Below are 16,310 nucleotides of genomic sequence, written 5' to 3'. Positions count from 1 at the left end.
TAATAGATGAAGTAGAGAGAATTTCCCAATTTAGAAGACAAGGTGCATGGTAGGGAATTCGGCGTTCCTTCGCTGGGTTCCGTCTAAATCCCTGAAATTCCTTCCCATCCAGCGCTGGAGTTGGTAACTCGGGGGTGTGGTCCTCGCAGGGTCTGGAGAGGCGGAGTTTACCATTGGAACAGAGAGAAGGGGCGGGGCCTGCCGCGGGAAATTGCGCCTCGAAGGTGGTGCCTGCCGCGGAGGGGGCGGGACCGAGTCAGAGGGGGCGGCACTCCGCTCTCGGGAGGCGTGGCCTAGGGGACAGGGCCAGTGATTGGGACTGCGGGAGGAATGCCTGGCAGTAGGGGAGGGAGCGCCTGAGAGGAGGTGACGCGGCCGCGGAGGTGACGCTGTGTGGTCGCGCGCCCCTTCCGGCGCGAGGAGGGCGCTGAAGATCCGGGGCCCCTCGGCCGCAGGCCGCCTCCAGCGCCGCGGGATGTAGCGCGGGGGACGGCGGCCCCCAGCAGAGCCCGCCCGCCGGCCGTAAGTTCCCCCGGGGCTGCCGCGGCGAGCGGGTGGGCGAGGATGGGCCGCAGCACTGGGACCCCCGGGAGCCTCGACCCAGACCTGAGGCGGGGACAGCCCGTGGGGCTGACCCGCCCAGACAAGCGAGGGTCTCGAGTTCCCCCACCCCGGAGCCGGCAGCTCCTCCCGGCTGCTCGGCGGTCGGGGTTGTAAACATTTCCGGCCCCTCCCACTGCGCGCCGCCTCCCGGGCGGCCTCCACGGCAGTCAAAGGGCGGGTGGGCTGCTAGTTCTCGGCTTAACCCCCCGGCTGCCAACAGTCCTGGTGAGTGCTGAGTTTTCCCAGCCCTGGCACGGGGTTGAGACGTCGGGATCCCGGCCCGGGGATCGTATCGGGACCGGCTAGGCCAGAGCTAAGCCGGGTCCCAAGGCCGCTGCGCGAGGCAAGTGGGGAATGGGGGTGTGGGCCTGGGTCGCAGAAGCGCCTCTCTCAGCCTTTGGTGACAGGGGCAGCCCCAAGGGTCCTCCATCACAAGTCTTTGGCAGATCAGACTGTGACAGTGTGCCCACCTCGACGGGGTGGGAGGCGGGGGGAGAAAGTGAGATTAGTGGACGATTTACCTTTATTTAAGGTAATCCCAAAAGCTGGAACGTGAGCAAAATCGAAACTGTTTGGGAGAAAAATGGAATTTTCTTACGTCAGAAATTTCACATTGATGTGTACTATCTTACGTGTGAGATTTTGGGTCTTCAAGCCTTTGGCTTTTAAGAAAATAAAATAGATGAATGCTTCCCCTCAGTTTCTGGTACTTCTCAGGCTACTGGGAAACTGAGGCGGCGAATTTCAGTTTCTACAATTTCAGGAGCGGGGAGCAATAGGAGGCCTACATACTACTTTCCCAGATTAACCATACTATTTCCCCCAAGTATTTAGAAGACTGGCGAGAAAACAGCAGGGAATATATAGGCTGCTGATGTTAATTAAGTTAACACCATAATGGCTGGTTCTTTTCTAATGTGAAGTCCTAGTGGGGTTGTTCACTGCCTTTCTCTCTTGCTAGGGGCTGGGTCACCTGTTAGGGTGCAACTGTTGTTGCTGATATTTTAGAGCATCTGTACAGCACCAGGAATGTAGACTGGGAGCTGCTAAGTAGATTGCCCTGACAGGGTAGCCATTTCCAGCTTGCAGCCACTAAATTTATTTCCGGAGTAACTTCTATGTTCCCCTATAGCAGTTGGTACTTGGGGAATCAATTTTCTGAAAAACTGTGGTGTGTGAGGGTCCTTCTTCGGGTAGACCACCACAAAACCATACCTGATTGTGGAATAGAATATGAAAGCCTTCTGTTCTCAGTGGCCACAAAATTACATGATTCCCAAGGGATTTAAAAATAAATGACCACTTTGCCTGCAAGTAGGAAAGCATCGCTAGTCTCACCATTGCTAATGGATAAAGGATTCCACCTTAAGTAGGCTTTTAGGCTGTCTTCAGTTTCTTAAAGTCTGGCCTCATTTTATCTGTGGAAGAGTCCCTTATGGAAAAGTGGATTATTCACTGCCCTGGGGACTGTGTTCTCTCAAGCCTGCCTTGGTTCATGCTATGTACACTTCTAGAATGGGCACTACTTCCATTTTACCTATCAAGATACTTCCTTAAAATCTTCCACAAAACCTTTCCTGGTCATTCCAACTAAAATTGAGCTTTTTTTTTTTTTTAAAGATTTTATTTATTTATTTGACAGAAATCACAAGCAGGCAGAGAAGCAGGCAGAGAAAGAGGAGGAAGCAGGCTCCCTGCTGAGCAGAGAGCCCGATGCGGGGCTCCATCCCAGGACCCTAGGATCATGACCTGAGCCAAAGGCAGAGGCTTTAACCCACTGAGCCACCCAGGTGCCCCCCAACTAAAATTGAGCTTTTTTTCTGAATTCCTCCAGCATTTAATGGCATTTAGCTCTGTAGTGATGTTAGTAGAAGAAAGTTATTGCCCCCCTCTTAAAATAGAGGCCAGCAACCATGTCATACTGCTAATTCTTTGCCTTATCTCTGTAGCCACAATGCCACGTACACTGCAAACAATCAGTAGGTATTGTCAGATGGATGAAGAATAGAATTTGTGTTTCTTTCTAGGCCAGTTAAGTTTCTTCTCTATTTCCCTAGGAAATTTCCTTTGACCCCTGTAATATAAAGCCAAACTGAACTCTTTTTTTTTTTAAAGATTCTGTTTATTTGACAGAGACACAGGGAGAGAGGGAACACAAGCAAGGGGAAGTGGGAGAGGGAGAAGCAGGCTTTCCGCTGAGCAAGGAGCCAGAAGCGGGGCTCGATCCCAGGACCCCAGGATCGTGACCTGAGCCAAAGGCAGACACTTAACGACTGAGCCACCCAGGCGCCCCAAAGTGAACTCTTCAGCACTCTTACTGTAGGGGCACCTGGGTGGCTCATTTGGTTAAGCAGCTGCCTTTGGCTCATGTCATGATCTCAGGTTGTGTTTGGCTCAGGTTATGATTTCAGGGTCCAGGGATAGAGCCCTGCAGCCCCTCTGCCCCTACCCCTGCTCCTGCTTCTCCCTCTGCCTCTCTCCCTACTCATGCATGCTCTCTCTCTCAAATAAATAAATAAAATCTTTAAAAAAAAAAAAAACCTTTCTGTATTATCCTGCCCCATCTATGTGTGATTGCACTGGTGAACTAAACAGTCATGTTCAAACCCAGAAGCTTTATTAATTATGGTGTTGCTATTGTTTTTTTCTGGTACTGGTACTTATCAAAGTCATTACATTTTGTCCTTGACGTCCATTTGTCTCTAATATCACCCACCAAACTTTGTTCCTCTCACCATTCTCAAAGTTAATTCCCTTTTCCTGCTCAGTAATGTTGGGGGCGTGATTCCTGCTCAGTAATGTTGGGGGCGTGATTAGTGTTTATAAAGTTTGTAACTATCTTCAATGGAAGTGATCCTTGAAAGTGCCCTGTAGGCAAACCAGTTCCAACTGATTGGCTTTTAGGCATGCACCTAGATGGGGTTTCTGAGGTGCACAGTGTAACGTGACCACTCTGATGTAGAACTATACTGACTGTATGTCTAAAAGCCAAATATTAAAAACAGGGACTGGCATGAAACTCCATCGTCAGCCTGGGTATTTTCTTTAATTTTTAATTTTTTAAAAATATGTGGGGATGGGGTCATGGCATTTGAAAAGCTTATCTGTCTGGTGGTGCCTGGGTGGCTCAGTCATTAAGCATCTGCCTTCAGCTCAGGTCATGATTCGAGGGTCCTGGGATTGAGCCCCTCATCGAGCTCCCTGCTCAGCAGGAAGCCTGCTCCTCCTTCTCCCACTCCCCCTGCTTGTGTTCCCTCTCTCGCTGTCTCTCTCTGTCAAATAAGTAAATAAAATATATAAAAAAAAATCTTTTCTGTCTGTAGGATCGAAAAGTCTTCTGTTGGGGTAGCTGGAGAAAAGCTACAAGGGAGGTTAGAGTGTGATTTTCCACTTCAGACACTACGTCTATGACACTTAGCATCCAGTGAGAATGCTAAGGCCCGCTGCTGCAGTTTGGTAATTTTCAAACATGGGTCTTCGCCTTTACTCATTTTCCCCTAGCAGTGCTATGAAGCCATGTCCCCTAACAGAGCAGATGTAGTGAAGATGGCCGCGTTCTTTGACTTTACTGCTAAACTAATCTTGCTTTGGAATGATAGAGTCAGGCAGGCATAGTTAGAGCCTACCCATGCCTACCCACAGAATCTCTAAGAGTCCAAAAACCCCGGCTTAAAAATTTGCAGAAGAAGCTTGATGCCTTTGACCCCACGGAAGGAGTGTGCTTGGAAAACTTAGGAACTGGTTCTCAGAATAAATGTCTCCAGAAACTGTGAGGGAAGTAAACTGTCTGGCTAACTGGCTGGTGATTAAGAATCAGTTCTTTCCTCAAGTGTGGCAGAGGATTATCTTATTTATAGGAGCACAAACACCTCCCTGCCTCCACAGCTCTTTTCTTTTAAGATCATAGATTTATCCAGTTGGAAAGCTTAATGGTAAAGATTTTTATTAGCTTGAATTGAAGAAATCCCATAAAAAATGCACTCAGTGGAGTTTGGCCCAGTTATAATTTGTTACACACTGGGTGTGGTGAGTTTGAGGGGAAATGTGTTTCCTCTAAAATACTAAGGATATAGAAAGGTGGCAGAAAGTTGAAGTATGTTTGGCTCTCCTGAGCGCTCCCAGAATTGGTCTTAACACCATACGGGTTTATGCTGGTTTTATAGAATACAAAAAGGCTTGCTTGTAATAATTCCCAGTTGTTTGTGACTGGTCACCCTGTCAAGTTATATTTCCAGGTCCCAGTATTATTTGGTCTTCTCTCTTGCCGGACCTCCGATCCCTATCTCTCCCTTTCCTGTCTCTGTGTTGCTACAGTTTAGAAGACCAAACTAGACAATGGACTTTGCTCACTATGATGACATGATTTCCATTGACCTCCATTGCATGTACTTTACATGATGCATGATGCCATATCTTGTATGCTGAGTCATAGCTGGTGGCTGATTTGTGAGTTCATTGGGATGTCTGTTAGGTGTAGTGACCGGGCCTAGAAGTCAATGCTGAGGGGAGGTGTAGGAGTTAGGGATAGAGGAGCTGGCGGGCATCAGAAGAATTAACAGACAGTGATTTGGACTGAAAGGGAAAAGACATGATGGCCAAGAGAAAGAGATCATCCTAGGAGAACACTAGACTTGAGGGCATAAAAACTTTGCAGATCAAATGAGGAAATCAGTAAGAATACCAAGCTGGATTCTGCATTGGATCTCTGACCCTAACTGCCCAACTTACACTTTGACTCTGTCAGTCTCATTGCCACTAGTGAAATAGTGACACAGCATTCGAAATAATTGAATTTAGCATGTGACCATTCTAGGTTATGAGTTCTCCCCTGCCCGCTGCGCTCCTGGGACTGTGAAATTGTATCACTGACTCTGTACATATTACAAGTGACGTCAGGCCATCCTTTGATGACATTTGTTCAGCTATGTATTTTGCACAATACCTTAGAACGCCTTAGGGTGCTAGTGCTAAATGTATTTGTTAAATACTCGTGAATATTTCAGCTTACTCTGGGGGAAAAGGAGAAAGCCCCATAAGCATAAGATAAGTGATAAGCATAAGATAAGCATAAGATAAGATAAGCATACATAAGTGTATGCTCCCAATTCAGGCTTGTCCGAAGTGTGGAAAGCTTTTCTTTGTTTCTCTAGTATAAATTATTTCTTAGTAAAGTTGTTAATTCAGTAGTACTTCACTCTAAGGAAATTTGTTTTGTGGTCAACCCGTTGAAAAAGATTTCCCAGTGTTTCTTATGGGGATTGCCTATTTCCTAAGGTTTTCAGGGGCCTCCAGTTGCCTGTTCTCCTTAGGCTCAGTTGTTGGCTTTGACTGTGGGCTGGCATCTGTCTTGTCAGAATCTCGCCCATTTGAAGGAAGAAGAACTGTCCATGTGTCGATACCGTGTAAAAGTCTGTTGTGCAGTGAGTTACTATTTGCTCTTGAACCAGATTTGCCTGTTGCTTTCAGATGTGCTTGTGAGTTGAGCATAGCATGACTTTTGAAACTTAAGGACTGCCCTCATCTGACTACTTATATCCAATTATAATCCCTGAGAAGGAACTGTAATTAGTCTTGGATAAAAAGAGAACTGGTATGAGCTATCAAATATGTTTATGTAGTGAACAGCAGTGGGAGTGTCTGTCTCATGAGCAATCATGGTTACTGCCTATTATAAAAGGTTTGGGTTCCCTAAGCTTCCATTTCCTCTCTGGTAATGCAGCCCACTCCCCGTGCAGGTGCTACTTGACCTCTCTGCATTGCCCTGTGGTCATTGGGTTCAGATAGCCAGTGCATAAAAATGCTAATATTCTGGTCATTAGTGTTGCTATGAGTAATAAACTCCTTTCTTTTGGGTGGAGGGCTAGTAATATACAAAATGGTGAATATCTTCGGACACTTTTCCTCTCTTTTCAATATTATTTTCATCTCCCTGAGACCTGATGGAAAGACCACTGCCTGAAGTCCAGCTCAGGAAAACCTCAAGTAGTAGAAGTTTTTCCTAGAAAACTGACTTCTAGGTTTCTCTGGTTTTCCTTAAGGATTTGTGTACTTGTCTCTAGTTTCTGAAAAACTAATTTGAGTGGGGCTTAGATTATGAGCTACGGTGTTTGTGACAAGCACTTGCTGAGCTGGCTGTTTGGTATGTGTTTGGCAAAGGGCAAGGCTGGGGCTGCCTCCTTGTCTTCAACTTCCTGGTCCCAGGTAAGTTATTGCTTGCTTTAAGGAGAGATTATGATGAAAGCTTGTTATCCACGTGTTGAACCCAGGCTATTATCATACTACAGAATTAGTAGACATTGCAGAGAAATTAACCACTGAACATCTGGCTCACAATCAGGTTCCTTCTGCATGTGATGCATACTTGGCAGAGCATTTGTAGAAAAAGCCCACCCGAGTTCAGTTGGCATTTGATTTGTTTCAAGCTTGGGTGGTCTTGAAATACAGTTGACCCTTGAACAACACAGAGGTTAGGGGCAGTGATCCCCACACAGTTGAAAATCCTCAGATAACTTTGGACTTCCCAGAAGTTAACTCCTAACAGCAAACTGTTAACCAGAAGTCTTACCAATAACATAAACAGTTGATGAACACATATTTTGTATGTTACATGTATTACATTCTGTATTCTTACAATAAAGCTAGAAAAAAGAAACTTAAGAAAATCCTAAGGAAGAGAAAATATATTTACAGTACTGAACATATATGTCTTGAAGAAAATCTGCATATAGGTGGACCCTCGCAGTTCAAGCCTGTGTTTTTGAAGGGTCAGCTGCAATTACAGCTAGGGCCTGGCCTCCTATTTTTGCTCTTCATTCTCAGAGCCAAGCCTTTCTTGAGCAGAATAGCTTTGGGAATGGTAGGTTAGTCTCTTCTCATTAAATGGGCTCCACACCTGTGGCAAGGGGTGGTTGAGGGTGAGTCACTGGTTTTCTGTGGTGACAGTTTGGTACAATAACCACAGATCCTTTGAAGACAACCAATCAGATGTTATATTTTCAGCCTTATCTGTAAGATTAGTGAAGTTCTGGGGCACTGTGTGGCTCAGTGGGTTAAAGCCTCTGCCTTCAGCTCAGGTCATGATCCCAGGGTCTTGGGATCAAGCCCTGCAATGGGCTCTCCGCTCAGCAGGGAGCCTGCTTCCCCACCCCCACCCCCGCTTGCCTCTCTGCCTACTTGTGATCTCTGTCAAATAAATAAACAAAAAATTAAAACAAAAAAAAGATTAGTGAAGTTCTGAGTCAAGATTAACATTGAAGAGGAAAAACAAGGAATAGATTTTAATTTAGCAATCACCTAGACTTCAGAATTGGAGATAGGGTGTCAGCTGATTAGCTGTGTCTTATTCAGGGTTGACTCGTGGTCATGAAAGTGGAAGAGGAATCAGTTGCCAATACCCTTCTTGTTTGTGTTTGCTTTCAGTGTTCACCATCACAGGGAGATCTCTGCCCCCTGGGGCTGAGAGACCCCAGCCTTTCCCCAAGCTGAAGCTGCAGGGTTTTGGGGTACCAGCCAGATGTCTTCTCACAGAGGATCTGTGGTGGCACAGGGCAATGGAGCTCCGGCCAGTAACAGGGAAACGGACACGGTGGAGCTGGCTGAACTGGGACCCCTGCTAGAAGAGAAGGGCAAACGGGTAATTGCCAACCCAACCAAAGTAAGTTGTCTTCCCAGGAGTCATTGCCTTGATCAGAACTTCTCATTAGGCCTGTGTCAGTATCCATTTTTCTAAGATCTCACCTCTTTCCCCAAAGGAGGAACCATAGCACCCTGGGAATATCTCTATCCCAGGCTTATCATACTACATTACATGTATCTTACTTATTTGTATCCTTTTCCCACAGTAAGCTTTTGCAAGTTCACTCATCTTTATAACCCCAGGACTTAACACAAGGCCTGAAGTCCAGTAAGTAATTAGTAAATTCCTGTGAATGAATGCAGCATCAGTTAGGATTAGGTTTGGCTTCATATAACAGACAAAAACCCCTGTAGTCTTGACAAGATGGTGTGTCTCATGTAAAAGAATTTTAGAAGTAATCCATCCCAGGCTGATAACAGAGGCTCCACTCCAGTCAGGCCCCGTCTTGCTCCCCTCCTCCATTGTCAGTGTTACCCATCACACTCCCCTACAAGCCACCAGAGAAGAGGAAGGGGAAAGAGAAGGGCCCACCCTTTCTGGAAGTACCTCACAACCCTTCCACTTACATCCCATAGGCTAGAACTTCATTACACAGTTATATTCGGCTGCAGTGGAATATAGGCAAAGTAGTCTCTTCTTTGGGCCTGAGTAAAATTACAGGAACATTGCCACCCTGAGTAAAACCAAGGACTTTGTTACTGAGGAAGAGAGAGAGAGAATGGATATTGGGGCAGGCAAGCAGACATCTGTACCACAAAATTTAAGAGGGACCATTTGTTTCCCAGGGACCATCAACAGGAGAGAGAAGGAGAAGGAGCCAAACCGCCCGGCTCTTCATCTCCATGGTTTAGAGCCTTGGGACTGAGAGAAAAGTCTCTCTCCTTGAAAGGGAAGTGCTCTCCCGTGTGCACACTTTGTGTCAAGGCTCCTTGGGGCATAGGACTCAGCGCTGCTGCTTTCTACAGAACCAGTCTGGAGGCCCTGAGACCCTTGGGAGCTGCAGGGAAGACAAAGTTACAGTCACGATATAATCCCCAGAGTCTGTGAACCGGGAACTATAAACAGATTTAAATTCTTAAGGGAATCTCTGAGACTCTGTCTCTTCCATAGTTTCGAGAATTTGGTGGTCTGGAATAGAGAGATATTTGGGAAATTGGGGACAGTTGAGAACCACTGTCCGAGAGGAGGAGGAGCCTCCAAACTTAAAGAACATTTAGGACTGGCGTGGCAGTCCCGTATCCCTTCCACGTCAGCCCCTATCCCATCTACCTCCTGGGTGCAGAATCGAGCGCTTACTCCAGCACTTGCAAAGTATTAACAAGCTTGAGCTACGTGTTATAAACTCATTATCTCTCATGCTTTTGGAGAAAAAGCCACAAGGTCCTATGTGTAGGAGTGTGGCCAGGGAGGAAGTGTTGAGTTTGGGTTTCTCTGGATCTTTCTGATCTGGACTAGCAGAGTTTATGAGACGGCCCTTAGGATTGGTTTTTGCGTATTTTTCATCCCTGTAGGCTGAAGAAGAGCAAGCATGCCCGGTGCCCCAGGAAGAGGAGGAGGAGGTGCGGGTACTGACGCTTCCCCTGCAGGCCCACCATGCCATGGAGAAGATGGAGGAGTTTGTGTATAAGGTACAGCCCAGTAGCTTCCGTCCTGGAACAAGAGCAGTGGGCTTCCCCGGGATGCTCCCAGCTGGCATTGGACTGAAGAACTTTTACTCCCTCTTGTGGGTTTGTCTTTACTTAGGGTGAAGGATATCAAGGGGAAGGGTAGCTACATTTTTACTACCTACTGTGTTAGGCAGTGCTCAGAATATATTCTAAAACAGAAGTTCTTAGCTTTTTTTTTTTTTTTCTTTCTTTTTGGCTATGGATCCCTTTGGCAATTGTTAGAATTTTCTAATTTTTAAAAATTCCAAAATTTTAATGTGGGCTCCTTTTATGCACACATTAGATATGCATTAATGACAAGTGATAATGTATTTTATTAAAATTTATACTTCTAAGCAGTGAAGAGTAACAATATTTTGATATTTGCAAAACTAGTGTATGAAATTCTCTCCCATTTCCATGGGTGACAGTCACAGGTTCTAGCACTACTGTGCTTTTGGTCACATTTATAATTGAAAGGAGTGTTAGATTCCAGGTAGAGGTGAGTGAAAATGAAAGATCATTTTTTTCCATCTGGATTTCCACCCCTCCCTGGATTCTATCCATTGTCTGTGTGTCCTGGGTTAAGAACCCCTGCTCTATAAAGACATAGTCCCAACCTAGAAAGGACTTAGAATCTACTGGGGGGAGAGGGTTGAGCAGGGGGCAAATAGAATCTTCTGGATTAGAGGGGCAAAGGAGGGATAAAATGTATGTTTTTGAAACCGTTATATGTAATTTCTATTTCTTTGTTTTCATTCACTATTTTTACTTAATTGTACTTATTTAATTTCAAGTAGCTTAAAGAGGGTCCTGCCATATTTTTTTTCAAGATTGAGATACATTTATCTAAAGTATATCCAGATAAACTAACATGACACAAGAACAAAGGCATTAGCGAAAATTGGTCAAGATATACAGTACTGTGATGGGCTCGTTCGTACTGTGTCTTGGATATCTGCAAGTCCAGGCTGATTCCCTTGTCCTTGTGGAAACTACCATTCTTTAGGGCCCTTCTTAGAGTGTATATATTCCAGGTCTGGGAAGGACGTTGGAGGGTCATCCCATATGACGTACTCCCTGATTGGCTGAAGGACAATGACTACTTGCTACATGGCCATAGACCACCTATGCCCTCCTTCCGGGCTTGCTTCAAGAGTATTTTCCGCATCCATACAGAAACTGGCAACATCTGGACCCATCTGCTTGGTGAGTGATTGGGGCAGGGAAGAAATCCAATGTTTCGGTCTCCTTAAATGCCAAAGGAGGGATTATATAGCCTTTGTCCATGGGAAGGAAAAGAACAAAGTTGTTCTGACTGATTGATTGATCCTTGATCACTGATCTTTGAGACTAGAAAAGGAAGGCCTAGAACCAGGAGAAGAAATTGGAACTAGATGTTCTTTTGGGATTCCTGGCAGAACTGTCCTCCGTGGAGGCAGTCGCTTCTATCTCATGAATTCCCACTGTGCAAACAAAATGCCAGCATTTCAAAAAGTGCTGTTTTAGTCTGAGTTTCTATGACTGGTGCCATTTTCTCCTGAAATTTTAGACCACGGTTCTGAACTCTTTTGTTTTAGTGCTGATTTAACACCATCAAGGTGCATGTACTGTCTTAGGCTTTTTTTTTTTTCTTTTCCCTCCTCTAGGTTTTGTGCTGTTTCTCTTTTTGGGAATCTTGACCATGCTCAGACCAAATATGTACTTCATGGCCCCTCTACAGGAGAAGGTGGTTTTTGGAATGTTCTTTTTGGGTGCAGTGCTCTGCCTCAGTTTCTCCTGGCTCTTTCACACCGTTTATTGTCATTCAGAGAAAGTCTCTCGGACTTTTTCCAAGTGAGTTGAAAGAACGTCAGTACGGAAAGACCACACACTACTGTCACGTCTTGTGATATGAGCTGACCGGGTGCTGAAAGGTCCAGTCACTCCTAAAGGTTCCCTGATGTCGCAGAGGAAGGGCTTTCTATTTTGTGGCTATAATTGGGTGGTGAAGTTCTTCTCTTAAATCCTTCATGAAAAAATACACTGCAGCCTCCTCAACAGATGGATTTTACCTGTATGGTACTATCGCTTATGAAATTTGGGGTACCAGTGGGCTGCTCTTTGAGCCCAAGTACTCAGTACTATCTGACCTTCCCGTTGGCCTGAGCCACAGCAGGGCATGATAAGGTATTCCTGCTTCATGCCGATAATGCTTCTCCCCACTCGTCCAGCTGGCCTTATCTTTGCTGCCCACGCACTGCTGGAAGCCCCAGATGTCCATCCTCTAATGCTTTTTAGATTCTCCAACTCTGTGCCTGGAATTCTGTTTATTTGCTTGCTGTTGTGGTGGTTGTTGTTGTTGGTTTTGGTGGTGGCAGCAGTGGGTTATTTTGGCTTTCCCATAACACCATTAACAGGAATACATTTTCATCATTTAAAAAGTCAACTAAATCACAACAGTACGTCTTAGGAGCACTCCCAATTCACAGGTTTTGTTTGAGGAACTCAAGTGATCAGAACTGAAGAACATTCAGAGCCCTTCGTGTATGGGAAGCTGGGTATGAGCTAGTGACAGAACTCCTAAACTGAAGTCTCCACTAGGGGGAGATTGGGCTGCTCACCTCTAAGGGACGGGATGAAGTCCTGGGATCCCGGATTCTTAGAAACTTTTCCATTGCAAAATAGACGCGCTTGACCTGGTGGGTTTTTCATCCAGGATGCAGGATAGATTGTATGGGAAATGAGGGGAGGCTGAGTGGAGCTGTTGAAATCTGGGAGCAGGTGAACAGAAAGAACAAATTCAACAAGCCATGGAATTTCTTCATTTCTCCCACTGATTGATTTTATGTTTATGGCTCTTTTTTTAGACTGGATTATTCAGGGATTGCTCTACTGATTATGGGGAGCTTTGTCCCCTGGCTCTATTACTCCTTCTACTGCTCCCCACAGCCACGGCTCATCTACCTCTCCATCGTCTGTGTCCTGGGCATTTCTGCCATCATCGTGGCACAGTGGGACCGGTTTGCCACTCCTAAGCACCGGCAGACAAGAGCAGGTGGGTAGGAAGACATAGAGGTAAACTTCATTTATATTTGGCCCTTGAGTCTAATAGGCCTAACCCTGGACCCTAAGGTTTGCAGTTGGGGGACCCCATCCAAGCCCTGATTTGTGTTTAGAACTCGGAAAGCACCAGGAATTTTCAAAGTTCAGTTCTCCCCCGTGTTTCATAGTATTTGAGTGGCATGTCGGCAGAACAGATAACTACCAAGCTGGTCAATTCGCTGTAAGTATAGAAGTGATTGCTCTCAAATTTGGTTTGAGAAAGTTAAAAAATATACAGAGCCATTTTAGTGACCTGAGTCCTAGGCAAGGGAATGGAAGGCTTGGTTTGGTGAATTATTAAAAAAAAAAAAACAACACACCTTGCGCATAAACACTGGTCACAACTATTGTAACAGCTACAAACATAAACATCTTTGTCTTGTCTCATCTGGACTCTCCTTTTAAGCTTCATTTTTGCAGCAGCACATTAGTTACCACTAGTTTTCAGGCCCTTTGGACTTCTTAATATGTGCTGTGTCTTAAACCTTCAGTTAAAAGAATTAAATATTCATGAGGCACCAGCTGTGTGCCAGCATTGTGCTTTAACGAGGGCATCTACAAAAATGCGGAAGGTCAGCCCTGCCCTCCAGTTAAGTGTAGGGTAGTGATGTTGAGACAAATACCCATTCTTCCCTTCCTCTTACCAGACTTGTGTGTCCCTGAGCCTTGACAACTTCTGATCTGGGTATGTCTGTCTACTCAGGAGAGGTCAGAGTCCCGTTGCTTAATTTTTTTATGAACTTAATGGAAAAGCTGCCCAGCTCCTCTCTGACTTGGAAGCCACCCACCTGAAGCCTTGCCATTTAGGCTCTGTATCCAAGTCAGCCATGAGAGGTGTTTGACATAGGCTTTTGGCCAAGCCTTCACATTTCTTAACAAATAATTAAGAATGTCGGATGTTTGTTCTCAGTGCTCCTTAAAAGGTAATAGCTAGATTAGCACGGACACAGACAGCCTTCTTCCTATTCTGGATGTTGAAGAAATGTCTGCTGTCTGTTATCCGCCATGTGGTTGAGTTTCCTAAACATGTCCTGTTCACCAGAAAATAGCTAATTGTAACAATAAACATCTGAATTGTAGAGTAAGACAGTGGTGCTTGCCACGTGGTGGCTATTTCCTTGACAATCTTATGTCTGCTTTGTTCAGGAGTGTTCCTGGGACTTGGCTTGAGTGGTGTTGTGCCCACCATGCACTTTACTATCGCTGAGGGCTTTGTCAAGGCCACCACAGTGGGCCAGATGGGCTGGTTCTTCCTCATGGCTGTGATGTACATCACCGGAGCCGGCCTTTATGCTGCGCGAATTCCTGAGCGTTTCTTTCCTGGGAAATTTGACATATGGGTAAGAAGGGACTCTTCCAGTGGGGCCTATGATGTGAGTGACCAGCCAAAGTTAAAGGTCTGAGTACAAGGCCGTAAGAAACACAGGGACCGCGTAGTGTAGTGTTTCGGGGTACCTGTATATACACAGGGAGAAATGGCAGGGGAATAACCAGTATTAACATTTTGATGTATCTCTCACAAGATTTATAAAAAAATTTTCTACAATAAATACATCACTTTTATGATGTAAAAAGACTTTTAAGGAGACACTAAAAGAGGCAAATGCCTGCTACTTACTTCTGATCTCCCCTTGCCACTCTCCTAAAGGCCCTTCTCTTGTCATTCCTACAGTTCCAGTCTCATCAGATTTTCCATGTCCTGGTGGTGGCCGCAGCCTTTGTCCACTTCTACGGGGTCTCCAACCTTCAAGAATTCCGTTACGGCCTAGAGGGCGGCTGTACTGACGACTCCCTTCTCTGAGCCTTCCTACCTGAGGGGTGGAGGAGGAACTTCCCAAGTGCTTTTAAAAATAACTTCTTTGTTGACGTGAGAGGAAGAGTCTGAGTTGTCTGTTTCTAGAAGAAACCTCTTAGAGAATCCAGTACCAACCACGCTTCAGCCCACTTTCACACCCACTGGGCAATACTTTCCATTTCCCTAGCTGAGGAGGGCGGGGATGGCCCAATTTAGCCATGCCCGTCTTCAGCAGCTCCCCCTTGTTGGCAAGGCAACTACCGTCCCCTCACAGAGACAGTACTTCGAAGCTCATGTTGAGATTTTACCCCTCCTCCAACCATTTTGGGAAAAAATGATGGACTGGGACTCTTCAGAAATTCTCTTTCTGGAGGAAAATATCCCTCCCTTACCCCCATCCTTACTTTGTAACCTGGCTTATAACAGGCCATCCATTTTTGTAGCACACTTTTCAAAAACAATTAGAACCTGGTCCCATCTTTCTCGGGCCTGGATCTGCTTTTACAGCAGGAAAAACAAAGCCACCAACTTTTACATAGCCCGGCTAATCATGGAAGTGTGTCCAGGCTTCAAGTAACTTGAGTTTTAATTTTTTTTTTTTCTTGGCAGAGTAATGTAAAATTAAAATGGGGAAAGATATTTAATATTTAATACTAAGCTTTAAAAAGAAACCTGCTATCATTGCTATGTATCTTGATGCAAAGACTATGATGATAATAAAAGAAAGTACAGAAGACACTCGGCATTCGAAGATTTAACATGTGTGGTCTCAACTATCTGTACACAACTCCAGAGGATTAAAACCAGTAACGTAGTTTCAGATTCTGCTGAGATACAAACTTGAATCATAGTCATTGATTGACAGGCTGGCATATGTGGGCCCATGAATGAGCCTAATTGAATTCCTAGCATATGCTTCTCAATACAGCTTTATTTTTCTCTACTTACCACACAGACCTTGTGCTAGAGAGTTTGGTTTGCTGTAGTAGTATTAATTAGAAGATTCTCGAAGGTGTTGGGAATATATCCCTGTGATCAAATCTTCACTGCATATTACTTAAGAGTTTCATTCTTCTAAAGCTGCCTTGCTTGAGGATGTCTCATCAAGGCGTTATTCCATGCTTTTCTGGGCTTTTGTGAATTGCGCTCAACTTGATTTGTCTTCATTAGGCGGCATACGGTCTGCAGTTGTCACTGACTGTACGCAGTTAGATAGGAATCTTCTTGAGTTACAAAGGTGGGTTCACTTCAAAGGTCACGTTTGTACAACTGGGAGAACAAATGGTTCTTTTTAAAAAAGAATCCAATTAGGCCAACACACAGGAAAAGTTTCTCAACCTCAAGTAGTAATCAGGGAAGTGTAAATTAAAACCAAAGTGATAAAAAAATTTCAGTCCTGGCAGATTGGCACAAATTGAAGGTCATATTGAGTGTTGGTATAGATGTGGAGCAGACCAGATGCTGTTGATGGAAGTGCACATTGGTAGATGATTCCGTGTGGACATGCATAGACCATATAGACACATTACAATATTCAAACATTTTA

The 16,310-nt window shown here is 45.1% G+C and overlaps 1 protein-coding gene across 4 annotated transcripts; it reads left to right on the top strand.

The window, feature by feature from the left end:
* Positions 1 to 357: 357 nt before the first annotated feature.
* Positions 358 to 15,519, top strand: ADIPOR1 (adiponectin receptor 1). 4 transcript variants are annotated; one of them, XM_032878298.1, is made up of 8 exons: positions 360 to 522; positions 8,023 to 8,257; positions 9,751 to 9,867; positions 10,923 to 11,094; positions 11,535 to 11,721; positions 12,735 to 12,922; positions 14,116 to 14,309; positions 14,642 to 15,519. In XM_032878298.1, the coding sequence occupies exons 2-8, from the start codon at positions 8,117 to 8,119 to the stop codon at positions 14,768 to 14,770; spliced, it is 1,128 nt and encodes a 375-aa protein (XP_032734189.1). In that variant the 5' UTR covers positions 360 to 522; positions 8,023 to 8,116; the 3' UTR covers positions 14,771 to 15,519. The 4 variants fall into 4 exon arrangements, with proteins under 4 accessions (XP_032734192.1, XP_032734189.1, XP_032734190.1 ...); XM_032878299.1 differs by lacking the exon at positions 360 to 522 and adding an exon at positions 704 to 828; XM_032878300.1 differs by lacking the exon at positions 360 to 522 and adding an exon at positions 4,966 to 4,984.
* Positions 15,520 to 16,310: the final 791 nt, after the last annotated feature.

The sequence above is a fragment of the Lontra canadensis genome, unplaced genomic scaffold, assembly GCF_010015895.1.
Source record: "Lontra canadensis isolate GAN:19392208 unplaced genomic scaffold, GSC_riverotter_1.0 scaffold63, whole genome shotgun sequence".
Lineage (NCBI taxonomy): Eukaryota > Metazoa > Chordata > Mammalia > Carnivora > Mustelidae > Lontra > Lontra canadensis.
Note: the sequence above shows the minus strand (reverse complement) of the source record. Positions and strands in the feature narration are given on the sequence as shown.